The 13,456-nt window shown below is 46.9% G+C and overlaps 1 protein-coding gene across 1 annotated transcript in view; it reads left to right on the top strand.

Annotated features, from left to right (window-relative positions):
• Positions 1 to 3,335: 3,335 nt before the first annotated feature.
• RHCE (Rh blood group CcEe antigens) overlaps positions 3,336 to 13,456 on the top strand; it is a 36,525-nt gene continuing 26,404 nt past the window's right edge. The window contains exons 1-2 of the mRNA XM_032863800.1: positions 3,336 to 3,515; positions 12,161 to 12,347. Of these exons, the coding sequence (XP_032719691.1) occupies positions 3,365 to 3,515; positions 12,161 to 12,347 (338 nt within the window). The 5' untranslated portion in view covers positions 3,336 to 3,364. The remainder of the gene's footprint in view (positions 3,516 to 12,160; positions 12,348 to 13,456) is intronic.

Here is a 13,456-nt window from a genome sequence, read left to right as displayed (position 1 = left end):
CCAGTGCTTGGCATTCCCAAAGTGGCAGTTGTTATTTATTCAACAAATATTTAGGGGAGTCTGGGTGGCTCCATTGGTTAAGCATCTGCCTTAGGCTCAGGTCATGATCTCATGGGTCCTGGGTTCGAGCCCCGCCTCAGGCTCTGGCTCAAGCGGGGTGTCTGCTTCTCCCTCTCTCTCTGTGTGCTTTCTCTCTCTCTCTCAAATAAATAAAGAAAATCTTTTTAAAAACCAAATATTTATTGATCACCTATTAGGACGGAGCACTAGGTGTTGAGATACAACAAAAAAAATCCCTGTTCTGGGGCGGCTGGGTGGCTCAATGTGTTAAGCCACTGCCTTCGGCTCAGGTCATGATCTCAGGGTCCTAGGATCGAGTCCTGCATCGGGCTCTCTGCTCAGCAGGGAGCCTGCTTCCCTCTCTCTCTCTCTGCTTGCCTCTCTATCTACTTGTGATCTCTCTCTGTCAAATAAATAAATAAAATCTTAAAAAAAAAAATCCCTGTTCTTTCAGTGCTTGGCTGGGAGATGGAGAGTGCGGGGGTGGTCATCTGACAGGAGGAGGCTTTCGGGCAGAGGGAGCAGCAGGTGCACAAAGTGCTTTCCCCAATATTTTGTTATGAAAAGTTTCTAACAGAAGCCAAAGAAGTTGGAAGAATGATACAGTGAAAAGCCATTTACCTCCCACCTAGATTTGACAATGAACATTTAACTATATTTGTTTTGTGACATATCTGCCCTCGATCCCCTGTGCTTTCTTGTACCAGGTGAGCTGCCATGAGGATTTGGAGACAGAATGTCTGGAGCCAGAGTCTGAAAACAGGGACCTTTTGCAAGAGTTGGAGGGGAAGAGAGAACATTCCCCTTTGGACAAATCTGTTGGGAGAGGCCAACTGACGGGGACACCTCCCTTTATTAAAGAAAGCCTGTTTGGCAAGGAGCTTGGCCCTCTTGTCAAGCAGTCAGTCCCTGACTGGGGCAGGAGCAGTCTGCACAGGGGTTTCCAGGGATGTGGAACCAGCTGCCACCCACACTGTACTGGCCAGAGGATAAACACAACCATCAGGGGGGCTCCAGGCACAGGAGCCAGCAGTGACTGAAAATCTTCATGTTCATCTGGCTGACCTTTGGTGTCCCTGGGCAGGTGAGTCCAGCTGCCTGGTTTACAAGGTGCTGGTACAGGACCCAGGCCAACTAAGGTCATGTTTGTTTATCCCCCACATAGGGGAGCCCCCTCCTTATGGAAACCCAGTTCACGGGAAGTGCTGAGGGCCAGAAATCTGAATCATGGGGTGACCATGAGGGAATGGAGACTTCTATCTCTGATCTCTAGGGGTCAGGCTACCTTCTGTCTATTGCTACTGTTGAGGGGGACAGAGGACTGGGAATCCCATGTTCCTAGATTTTGAAGAGGACTTAGAAGTCTTCTGGGCCACAGTTACATGGCTAAACGCCCAGTTGCTCAATCTGGGCTTTGGGTCTGGGTTAAATCCCAGTTCTCCTACTTACTAGTCTTGTCACCTTGGACAAGTCACATAACCCTTCTGCACCTTTATAGTATAAGGCTAATAGGAGCCCCCTCCCAGGGTTTAACTGGGTTCATACATGTGCCCAGAACAGTACCTACCAAGGGTAAGTGCTTGGTGAGTGTTAGCTCCAGGAAACATCTAGAGCAAAAGGAACTGGTGTTGGTGGTTCGCAGCCATTTTCCCCCCCATGCATGCACTAACATATGGTTTAATATTGTTATTTTTTACAAAAGTGGGAACATATTGTACACACTGTACCATAACTCGCTTTTCCACCCAATAGTATATTCTCTGTGTCACTTTTGATGAACGTTAAAAGCATTTTCCTCTGGATTTTCCATGTATGTTCAGGACCATGATGTGTGTCCTGTAGCTTATTTGCCAGTCCCCTACTACTGGACATTTAGGTTACTTTCAATTTTTTTTTCCTTCTGCAAATAAAGCCTCACTAAGCAAGAAGAGAGTGATGTCAGCTGACTGTATTACCTTGGGTATGACCTTCTGGTGTGAGTTTCTTCATCTAAAAACAGAATGACAAGATTCTTCTGGGTGATTAAAATCTCTTGCACACTGCATATGAATCACTTTAAAGACTTCGCTGACATGTAACCAACAGCTTCTGTTTGCATTCCTCTAGGGACAGGGTGCTCACTACCGCATAAATAGCCTGTTTCTCCGGACAGCCGTAATGGTCAATAAAGAATCCACCCATGGTGGGCCAAAATCTGCCTCCCTGCAATTCCTAGTCTAGTTTTATTATTTGAGGCCCCATAAATTCAGTCTACACTCAAAGGCCAGAAGCTGAGGCCAGTGTAGAAGGTAAGAAAATTTCAATCCTTCCCTTCCTTTCTCCCTCCCTCCCTTTCTTTCTTTATGCTTATTATAGATCAGACCATCTGCTAAGCACATGGATGGGGGCTACAAAAGTTAGCTGCAGGGTCAGAACTGGATCCCAGGCACCCTAAAGCGCATTTCAGGGGACTGCCTGCCCCCTGCTTTGGGACAGGGGTCCTGAAGCTGGTGGCCTGCCTCAGATACTATAAGTACATATGCCCCAGGCAGAGTCCTGGGTTGCTTTGTGAAGAGGTGACCAGAGTTGGAGACAACTACAGCCTAGGGCTTGGGCAGGTTTTTACTAGAGCTGGACCCAAGCCTCCTTTCTTCTCCCCCACTTACCCTTAAAAGATTTACAAACAAGTAGATTTAAATACAGATCCAAATATAAATAATTCCAACCATGTAACTCTGCAGAGTTAGCTCCCCAGGGGTTCTGTCTGGATCTTCCTCAGGGCTTAGTGTTTTTCTTTGCTTTCACTTCATTCATTCTCATTCAATACATTCTTACTAAGAGCTCACTGGATAAGGTTTTAAAAGAGAAATTTTGTTCAATCCAAAGCTCCCCCTGAGGTTCCGTTTCCCCATTTGTAAATTAGGAGTGCTGATCCACTCTCCACCTTGTAAGGAGATGGGGAGGTTAAACTGAAGTCACAGGCAAAGGTGGGTTCTCTTGTGTGGGTGCCCAGTGAATGGACGCCCTCTTGGAAACCGCACACAGTGCCTGCCCTAGAGTAGGAATGTAGCAACTGCTTGTTGAATGAACAAATAAGTGAGTTATTCGATGAATGGGGTCGCGTTGGAATAAATGCATTTCTTCCCCTGCCCGTCATAGTCCCTCTGCTTCTGTGTTAACTCCCTCAACAGGCCAACAAAGCCAGCCTTGCGGCCAGAGATAAGGTTTTTGGCGGGTATCTCCGGTATCGCTCCCTGGAGTGGGGGTGGGGGCAGAGGGGTGATGCCTGGAGCGGGTGCAGTTGCCACACAGACACGGACACAGGATGGGCTCTAAGTACCCACCATCTATGCGGCGCTGCCTGCCCCCATGGACCCTAATGCTCGAGGCGGCTCTCGTTGTCATCTTCTTCTTTTTCACCTCCTATGACACTTTGTCACAGGACCCGCCAAAGCAGCTCATGAGGACTTTTCAAGGTGAGTGTGCACAGGGGAGGTGGTCACAGAGGCAAATAGCAGGAACAGGGGAAGTGAGAAGATCCATGGTCCTCCAGGGGCCTACTTGTTCCTCTCCACAAAGTCTCCGAATAAATGGGTTCCCACACCTTCTCCTATAGGTTGCGCGGAGACCAGCCAACAACTTAGGCTCCCCCTTTAAGGACCAGCGTGGACATCTTCGCTTCCATGAAGCCTTCCTTGATTTGTCAGGGCAGTGAGGGGTCTCCTATTCTGTTTTTCTAGAATTTCCTTTGCCAAATGGTCTTCGTAAGTCTCTGCTTTTCTGTCCCATCCTCCCCTTTCTCCCGAGCAGCAAAAAATTTCACATTGTTCGGCTTTTAGTTTTTGTTTCCTTTTTTTTTTTTTTTTTTTTTTTGGTGTCTCTTGCTCATTTCTGTACCACCCTCCTTTTGGTAGCATGACTCTGTTGCCCCTTCCCCAGCCCCAGGCTTCTCCTTCTCACTCATTGGCTGGGAAGTCTACATTCTGTCTGCAAATCCAGGGCCATAAGGTATGGCTGAAGAGGAGTGTAGGATGATTGTGATTTTATATGCAGCTAAAAATGTTCACAGACTGTGATGAGAACAACTGTAAACAAGACATCTGTCCCCAGTGGTGTGGCTTTTGCTTTAAAAAAAAAAAAAAATCGAGATGCGTTTCAAGCATCTCATTGGGCCAATCTCTTATCTATGATAATGGATGGGCCTTGTTGAGTGTCCTCCCTGAGACAAAGCTGAAGCCCTAGTCTGGTTGAGTGTCCACTTCTTCCTGAGTGACATTAACTGGCTAGTTAGCTGAAAGCAGAGGAAAAGCCTCACTGGGCTCTCTGCAGCAGTAAGCAGAACAAAGAGATGACCTGGGGAGAGAAGCCTCTGCACCAGCTCAGTAGCCGACCCAGAGAGGGGCCCTTAGCGCCTGACGAACAAGGCCGAGGCAAATTGAAGTTCATTTCACTTCACTTTCATTCTTTCCAGTCCAATACAATGTAATTCAATGCATGCCATTCATTCACGCATGTATTCATTCAACCCTGTATTACAACCAGTGGGGGATCTAGACGTGGGCTAATCAGTTAATATTTATTGAACTCTTACTATGTACCAGGCACAGTTTCAATGCTTTAGTTTGAACCCTGACAACAATCCCATGAGGCAGTACGATTATGATCTCTGTTTTTCATAAAAGGAAATGAGGCACATGGACGTTGAATAATTTGCACAAAGTCACTCAACTAGGACAGCACAGCAAATTGAAATTTGCACAGCCTGGTTTTAGTTTCCATGCCCTTAACCACTATGCTTCACTGCCCCATTTTCCAGCGAGCTTGAGTCACTTTTCACATAACCAGTGGGTGTAGGAGCCAGTATTTCGACTCTGTATGTTGGCATGTGCTTCATCCCCTCTGCTCTGCTGCTAACACAGAAATAAAGTGTCCTCAGGGCACCTGGGTGGCTCAGATAGTTGAGCATCTTCCTACGGCTCAGGTCATGATCTTCAGGTCCTGATATCGAGCCCCGCTTTGGGCTCCCTGCTCAGCGGGGAGTCTGCCTCTCCCTCTCCCTCTGTCTCTCTTCTACTTGTGCTCTGTCTGTCCCTCTGTCTCTCTCAAATAAATAAAAATTTAAAATCTTAGAAAGAAAGAAAGAAAGAAAGAAAGAAAGAAAGAAAGAAAGAAAGAAAGTCAGTCAGTCTTCGGACACTCACTTTACATGCAAGCACAGAGGAGAGCTCACAACCCAGGCAGGGGAGTTGATGGTGTCAGGGAAGGCTTCTAGAAGGAAGTAACCAACAAGCCATGTCTTGGAGGCTTGGTAGGAGTTAACCATGTGGAAATGGATCATCATCCAGAGTGAGAGGACAGCAAGAGTTAGTGTGTGCACTCCTTGGAGCGGACTAGGTTAGGGCTTAACACTGCAACATTGGAGCCCAAAAAAGGCAGTAGGGCATCGTGGACCCACTGGGTTGAGTAAGGAGCTTGACCATCTTGCTGCTGAGCTGATAGGAAGCAGGGGTGCGGTGAGTTTGGGTTCAGGTTATGGAGAAAGCCATTCCAGGGCTAATGGGGGGCGGTAAGGGAAAGGGCCATGACTTGAGGTGGGAGACCAGCATGTGGCTTGTGTGTAGTATGGACCAGAGGGCTTCAAATGCTTCTGATCATGCACACCATCTTTCAAGCATGTACCATACTTACATGTCATCACCCAGTACTGCTGCATGAATATGTTTTGTACATTGTAAGAATACACACAAATTAGAAAATTTGGAAGAGGTCAAATGAAATATACAATGTTTTCAAATTACTGATGATTGATGGCACCAGTCAATCTCAAGGCAAGGTCCGTTGTTCCCGTTACTGAGAGTGGCTGTAAATCCATTCCTAGAGTCTTCTTGATAACTGCAAATTCTCCTGGTTGACTTCTTATCAGATCTAATTAGACTGACTTTTTTTAACCTTGACTGTGACGGATGAAGGGTTTGCACAAGAAACATCGCTCTGCCCTTTTTTTTCATACGCTTGGCTGCCATTATGGTTTTGTCTTCATTCTGTGGTTTTAGGCAGGTGTTGTTAGTCCATTATGTGAAGGTTAGTTGAACTAAAACTAGGTTGCCTAATATGTCAATTCACTTGATCTAATCCAGTCAATGTGAACTCAATGTTATTCAAAGCAGCCAATTCCAAAAAGACATTTTTGAGGCAATCAGCATGCATCCAGTATGGTATACAGGAATTGTTGTTAGTTTTGTTAAGTCTGATAATAGCATGGTGGGGCTTTTTTTAAAGACCCTATCTGCTTAGAGAGGTGTATTGAAATGAAGCAATGGCCCAGGCTTGCTTTATGCCAGAAAGAAAAAAAAAAAAAAAAAGGAAAGAAGTGGAAAAGATAATAAAAACCAGATCGGCCCTATGTGACAGTCATCAAAGCTGGGAATGGGTACTTGACATTCACCATGCAACTCTGTTTTTGAATATGCTTAATGTTTTCCATAATAAAGAATCAAATTTAAAACAAAAAGCCAAACAAAACCCTGCCATTCATTGCAACCTGATGAATACAGAGAAACACATCACCCTCTTCCCTGGGGGCCCAACATTCCCTCAGGACCCCTTCCAAAGCTAGGAGACTAGAAACTATCTGACATCCTGAGCGAGCAGGGAAGGCTCCTGGGTCAGTGTGGGTCTTAAATACTTACAGAGCTGCAAACTTCATCAAGGCCCTTTGGAGGTAGGATAGCCCAGATCAGTGATTCCCAGAGTGTGGTCCCCAGCCTACCCCCTCAGTCACTAACAGCTCAGGAATGTGTTAGAAATGCAGATTCCTGGGCCCTGATCCATATCTCCTGATCAGAAATGTTCAGGGTGGGCCCCAGCACACCGTGTTTTACCAAGCCCTCTAAGCAATTCTTACCCACACGAGAGTTTGAGAAACGCGGGAGCCAGACTGATTTAACTTCTGCCTCTGCCCCTTAGCTGCGAGACCTTGGGCAAACTATTCCATCTCCCTTGGCCTCTATTTCAACCTGGGTCACGTGACAACAGTACTTTTTCAATTTATTGTTGGAAGGTTTGAATGAATGAGCACACATAAAGACAGATTAAGAGTATTCATTTTCACTATGAATAGACTTCAATTTCTTATAGTTTTATAAAAACTGGAAGGACTCGTATCTTCTTCCAGGAGCCCCTAAGGATCGTCTGGAGCACCTTCTGAGGTGTGCGCTGAACAATGGTGATGACCACTGGTCTGCACAGCCAGTGACGAGGCCAAATGGGGAGGGACACCGAAAAGGCAAGGTGTCAAAATATTCAAGAGACATCTAGGAGATCAAAAGAGTTGTACCTGATGGATGTGAAGGAGGGCTTTAAGGATGGCTTCAGACATGTCTTTGGTATATGGAAGTGCCAGTTCCTGAGAACAGAAGCAGAAGGGGATGAACAGGTTGGACAGTAAATGAACAATGATATATTCATTCTGGGCTTTGGGTTGAGGTGACTTACGAGATGCTTAGGAGAAGTAGAGTGCAGCAGCTAGCTATTGCTGCATAACAAACCACCCCCAAACTTAATGGTTGAAAAAAGCAACCATTTAGTTTGCTCACGATCGTGATTAAGTGCTTCAGCAGGAGTTATAGCAGTAAAAGAGGATAAGCCCTCATGAGTGGGTGCTTTTCAAAACTCTGTCACATGTTGACTAATGTTGCATTGACCCAAGCAAATCACAAGGCCCAACCTAGGAGGGAGAGGTCTATACTGGAAGGCATGATTCACTGGGAGCCATTACTATAACCATCTACACACAGAGCCTGCTCTTGGACTGCTACATTGGGGAAACATACTGGACCTTGCACTGTGGATACTACCCAGGTCCCCCTTCCCTCTGCTCCCCAAAGGGAGGAGAGCTACCAAAAGACAAGAGGGGCTTTTCCACTGAGATGTAAACACAGTACCCTCAAATCCTACAATGTTCCACATCTTAGCCTTGGCTGCCCCCTTGACTGGGACATCTTTTTTTCCTATTCCAGGATGCTGTAGGGGTGAAGGTAGAGTGGGAGTAGAGGCCACTGGGAAACAGAAATCAGCCTAGGGCTCTATGGATGGTCCCAGTTTGGGGCAGCAGAGGTCTTCCCAGTCAGCTGTGGATAGAAGAGTGTGGAATTTGAGCCTAGACCCTAAGGGCCAGAAGCTGGTTCTGGCTTCTGAGTTGTTGGTGCTTAAGTGTCTACAGGCCAGAGGAAGGAGCAGAGGTGGGTGGAAACACAGAACTAGAACCACAGGGGCAGCTAGGCCAGAGGAGGGGGGGCAGTCTTGCCCAAAGTCATATAACCAAGTGGCAGGCACAGTATAATAGTGACTAACTCGGCGTATCCAGTGCCAGGCTAAGTGATATGCATGAGCCAGTAAAGTATTCACAGCAATCCTCTGAGCAGATGCCATTGTTTCATACCCATTTTACAGATTAGGAAGCTGGGACACAGAGGTAGAGGCAGGCTCTGAGCCCTGACAACCTGACTTGGAGTCTTCACCGTTATACCCCACGTGCTATGTGGGGAGGCATGACACATCATGGTTAAACCCAGATGGTCTGCATTCCGATCGCTCACCATGTGCTAGCTGTGTGACCTGGGCTAGTTACAGCGCCTCTCTGGGCCTCCCTTTCCTACCTGTAAGAGGAGGGTAATAAATAGTACCTACTACATGAAGCTGTAGTAGGTGAAAGCCAGAAGGCTTCTAGAATGATGCCTGGTGTGTGGAGGGCACCATACTCGTGCCTGCTCCTACAATGCTGGTCATCATCGCCTCCTCTCACACCACCAGGCCCTCAGCTTAGACTCTTCCTGCAAGTCATGGGGCTTCCATAACATTCTCCTGAATGACTGTCTTCAACCGTAGTATTCCCCTCTGGGACCCGTTCTTTGGGGCCCCGTAGCACTTCCACACCTTATCACCAGCCAACACCTTAGAGTCCATGTGCCTATCAGCCCAGCAGCTGATCTGGGGTGCAGCACAGAATCTGAGAGGGGAGGCTTGCACCACTGGGGATGCCCTGAGCTGGGACCCAGCCCTGAAGTGGGGCTCCCGTGCTGAGACTGAGGAGGAGGGGGGGGCGGTGCTAGAGCTCTGGGAGGCTGGGTGAGGTAGTGGAAGGGTGCAGAGAGTAAAGAGAGGCCTGAAATCTCATGTTATTGACTCACCCATTTGGGGTGAATGGGCTCTGTCAATAGCTCCCAGAAACTGCCCTGACTTTGTCCCACCGGTGGAGCACAGCTCCTCCCTCAGGGACAGTGTGGAGCCTTGGGGAGGAAGGCCCTGAGCTCCTACGCCTGGCAGCAGCGACAGGGATGGCAGCTGTGCCTGATAAATCCCCCAGCCCAGATCCTCGGACTCTCTAATCTTTAGGACCCCACCTCTGCCCTATCCTGGTTACTCTCTTCTCCCCACCCATTGATTCTCTCCTCAGAATATGCCAGAGCTGTGAAGGCCATGGAGAGTACCAAGGCACTCCCATGTTTACAAAGAGAGAAATTGAAGCCCCAAGAGGGGAGGGGACCTGCATGGGGTCCCTCAGGGGCAAACAAGAGCACTGTACCAGGAGTTCAGAGCATGGCTCTGCTCCTAGCATGCTGTGTGGTCTTGAGGAAGTCACAGGCTCCCTCTGGTCTGCTTCTGTGAAATGGGAGGAAAATGAAAGGGTCGCCCCACACATGTGGCGGACCCCACGCATACGGCATTGCTGCTGTTGGGCAGATGTGTTTGCTTTAACAGCAGGACTTAATACAAGATGGCTGGGTGTGCAGTCTCTAGTTGGCCATGGGCCTTACCGCTCCCAAATATGCATTGCGCCTTTCATACACAGAGTTTCCTGCTTGGCTCCTGAAGGAATCTGAGCAATCCCAAGAGGAACTCCCTATACAAAACATGTCCTGTCACCCCCACTCTTAAGAGGATGTAAGCAGGAGACAGAAACATTGCCTGCACCTCCCTCTCCCCCACGGCACAGGAGAAAGGGCAAGAAGTGGAATCAATGCCGTTTCTCACCCACTCCCAAAGTTCCCAGAACCTTTGGAGGTCCTCAGGGGTGAGAGTTCTCAGGACCACCTCAGGAGGTCCTGCTGTGACCAGACGGTTTGGGGAGCATCAGTCTCCACCCATGTCTCACACACAAGACCCTGTGCATTTCTCAGTGAAGGTAAATTTAAACGTGACTTGAAGGGGCTTTCTGAGACTTTGAAGAGTTCTGGAAATGAGTGTTTCCTTGTCATTATCAGAGTCAGGGCTGGAAGCCAGCGGAGACCAGGTGGGTTCTTATTAATGTGATGGTGTGGATGGTGGTGGCGGGAGGGGGGACAGCCACCATTTCCTGAGCATCCTCCTTGCACCAGGTGCTATGCCAAGCCCTGGAACAAAACATCACCTCCTTCAGCTCTCGGCTCCCTCTGAGGTGGGCACAATTGCCCTTATTTAGCGGATGAGGAAAGTAAGCTACCTACAGGGCTACGCAGCTATGAGGTTGAAGCATGTAAAGTGCCATTTTTGTAGGTCAAAAATGGTCAAATGTTGGCAATTTTAATATGGTTTAACCTAATGGGGAAGGATAGAGCTGGGATCAAACAGAATTGTCTAAACTTGAAGTCTATGCAGTTTTTCATCTCTGTGTGTGTTTTGTTTGTTTTTATTGTCTGCATGCTGGTTGTAGAAAATTTAAACATCAAGAAAAAAACAAGGAAAACCCTCCCAAACTCAGAGATAATAACCCATGGGGGGACAAATTCTATCAAGTTCTCTCTGCAGGCAGCTGTACATGGGAAATAGCTGGTGTTTGTTGCTAAAACAGTGAGCAATTGGGTGCATTGTAATCATCGAATTCTGGCCCCCAGACGAAGAGTGTGATTATTTTTCCCATTCAACAGAGAGAAGATGAAGAACAGATAGTGTAGGTAAAGGCACAGGCTTCAGAGCAGATCATCTGGGTTTTAATCTGGCTGGGAGAGCTTGGGCAGGTTACTTAACTCCTCCGTGGCTCAGTTTTCACATCTGTGAAATGGTGATAATAGCACCGACCTTGAAGGGTGACTGGGAGAAGGAAGCAGGCTGGTCTGTATGATGTGATTAAAACCGGGGTGGTGGGGGGGCAAGGGCGGCTGGCTGGAAAGCACGTGACTCTTGATCTCAGGGTGGTGAGTTCAAGCCTGGCATTGGGCGTAGAGATTACTTTAAAAAACAACAACAACAATGCTGCTGCACAGGAAACACTTAATAAATATAGGCTATTACTAAGCTCAGAGACTTTAAATAACTAGATAAAGCCACACATCTAGAAAGTTCCAGATTCCTGATTTCAAACCCAAGTTTGTCAAGCCGCTACCCATTTTTCAAACTTGGAATTGAATTAAAGCATCCACCCTTTCCCTTTCGCATGACCTCTCCCTGCTGTTAGGCAGGTCTCTCACACTCCCCTGCCACAGCAGCCCCTCAACAGGGTCCAAGGCTGGAAAAGGGGAGGGTCCCTCAGATGGCCCTGGTGCTTTCTGCCAGCCCACTGGGTCCCTCTCAGAAAGGGACAAAGGGAGAGAACTGCTTTCTGCAAAGGTAATTTGGTTCTTACCAAAGAACCTCTGAGTCTCCTTCTGCCCCTCTTTTCTGTGCCAAGTCATCGGCTTCCATAATCTTACTTTCTCATGCACACGATCAGGTTAAAATCTGCTCCCCAAGAGCCACGGTGATAATATTTACTCAATGTCAACTGTGTGCCAAGCACTGCTTCAGATGTTTTATCCATGTTCGTATTGTTAAGTTTGATGATAACGGTAATTGCCACAATTACTGAACACTCACTATGGGCCAGGCCCTGCCTTTGTGTTTCACTGGCATTAGCTCATTGTATCCTTACCTCAACCCTGCCTGGTATGCACTGCCCCCATTATTCAGATGAGAAGACTCAGGCTCATAGAGGCAAACTAACTTGCCCAAGCACTCTTTAATGATCCCTTCCAGCTGCCGTCCCGTAAATTCCTATAGAATGTAGGTAAATTCTAATTCTGTAAGCTCTATAAATTCTGATTTCTGATTTCTAACTTTCTATCTTGTCTTCTTCTCTTGCTCCGTCTCCATATTTGCTCCTGGGCAGTCGTCCAGGATGTGACCATCATGGCGGCCCTTGGCTTTGGCTTCCTCAACTTGTCTTTGCGGAGATATGGCTGGAGCAGCGTGGCCTTCAACCTCTTTTTGCTGGCCCTAGGGGTGCAGTGGGCCATCTTGATGGATGGCTTCTTGGATCAGCACTTCCAGAACAAGGTGGTCATCAAACTGTCCAGGTAACCAGATGACAGCTTTATCATTTCTTGGGTCCTTGAGGGTATGGGCCCCAAGAGGGCTGTTTCTAGAAGAGCTGGGAAGTCCCCTTGAAACTATGCAATATTGAGGATATCTGCTAACAAATTATTCACTGTTTATCTAAAATTCAAATTGCATTGGGAATCCTATATTTTATCTGACAACCCTGGGCCCAGATCTCCAGCCCTCTCTAAGTTTTTTCTTTATTATTGAGTATGATATTATAAATTTACACAAGCAATATAGGTTCAAAGAAAAATTAATAGAGGTTACAGAAAAGAAATAGAAATGTCACAGTCTCTTGAAAACAAAGATGTACTCTCAGTCCTCAAATGTCAGTGAACAAGAAATAGCCATGCCTTTAAATTACCTTTGATACATTTAAATGCATACATATGAAATTCTAAAAAAAACTAACAACATTAACCATGTTGCTAGTGGAAGGTGATGGTTATTGATTAGGAAGGAGCACAAAAGAACCTTATGAGGCACAATAAATGTTCTCTGTGTTATCCTTGGTAATGGTTACACAAGGGGATAGATATATATATCCATCAAGCTGTACACTTTTTTTTTAAAGGCATTAGCATGGGGCACCTGGCTGGCTAAGTTGGTAGAGTGTGCAGTCCTTGATCTCAGGGGCGTGAGTTCAAGCTGCATGTTGGGCATGGAGCCTACCTAAAAAAAAAAAAGCCCAAAAAATTTTTAAAAATAATAAAAAAAAGCATTGGCATTTGACAGAAGAAACTCGGTAAAAGTTACCTTGTACAGTGTTTTTGCTCTTATCCAACTCCAAATCTCTGTTCTGCCCAGATGATGGTAAATCCCATCTTAGGCATCTGGGGGAACGGTCACCTCTCCAGGTCATTCCATCCATCCCTCTGAAACCTGCTAAACCTCTGGGCACTGCTGTTGACCATCTCCCCACGAGCCAGGCACAGTGCCAGGCAGTGCACAAACATTATTTTGTTTAACCCTTCCAGTAGGGGTCTGACTAGTGGACAGGCAAGGAAGTAGAGGCTCAGAGAACATAAAGCACTCGCCAAGGGTCACACGGCTAAGTGGTGGCAATGGTTTTAGCATTTTACTA

Source organism: Lontra canadensis, unplaced genomic scaffold (genome assembly GCF_010015895.1).
Source record: "Lontra canadensis isolate GAN:19392208 unplaced genomic scaffold, GSC_riverotter_1.0 scaffold25, whole genome shotgun sequence".
NCBI classification, from domain to species: Eukaryota; Metazoa; Chordata; class Mammalia; order Carnivora; family Mustelidae; genus Lontra; species Lontra canadensis.
This window is presented reverse-complemented; position numbering and strand designations above follow the sequence as displayed.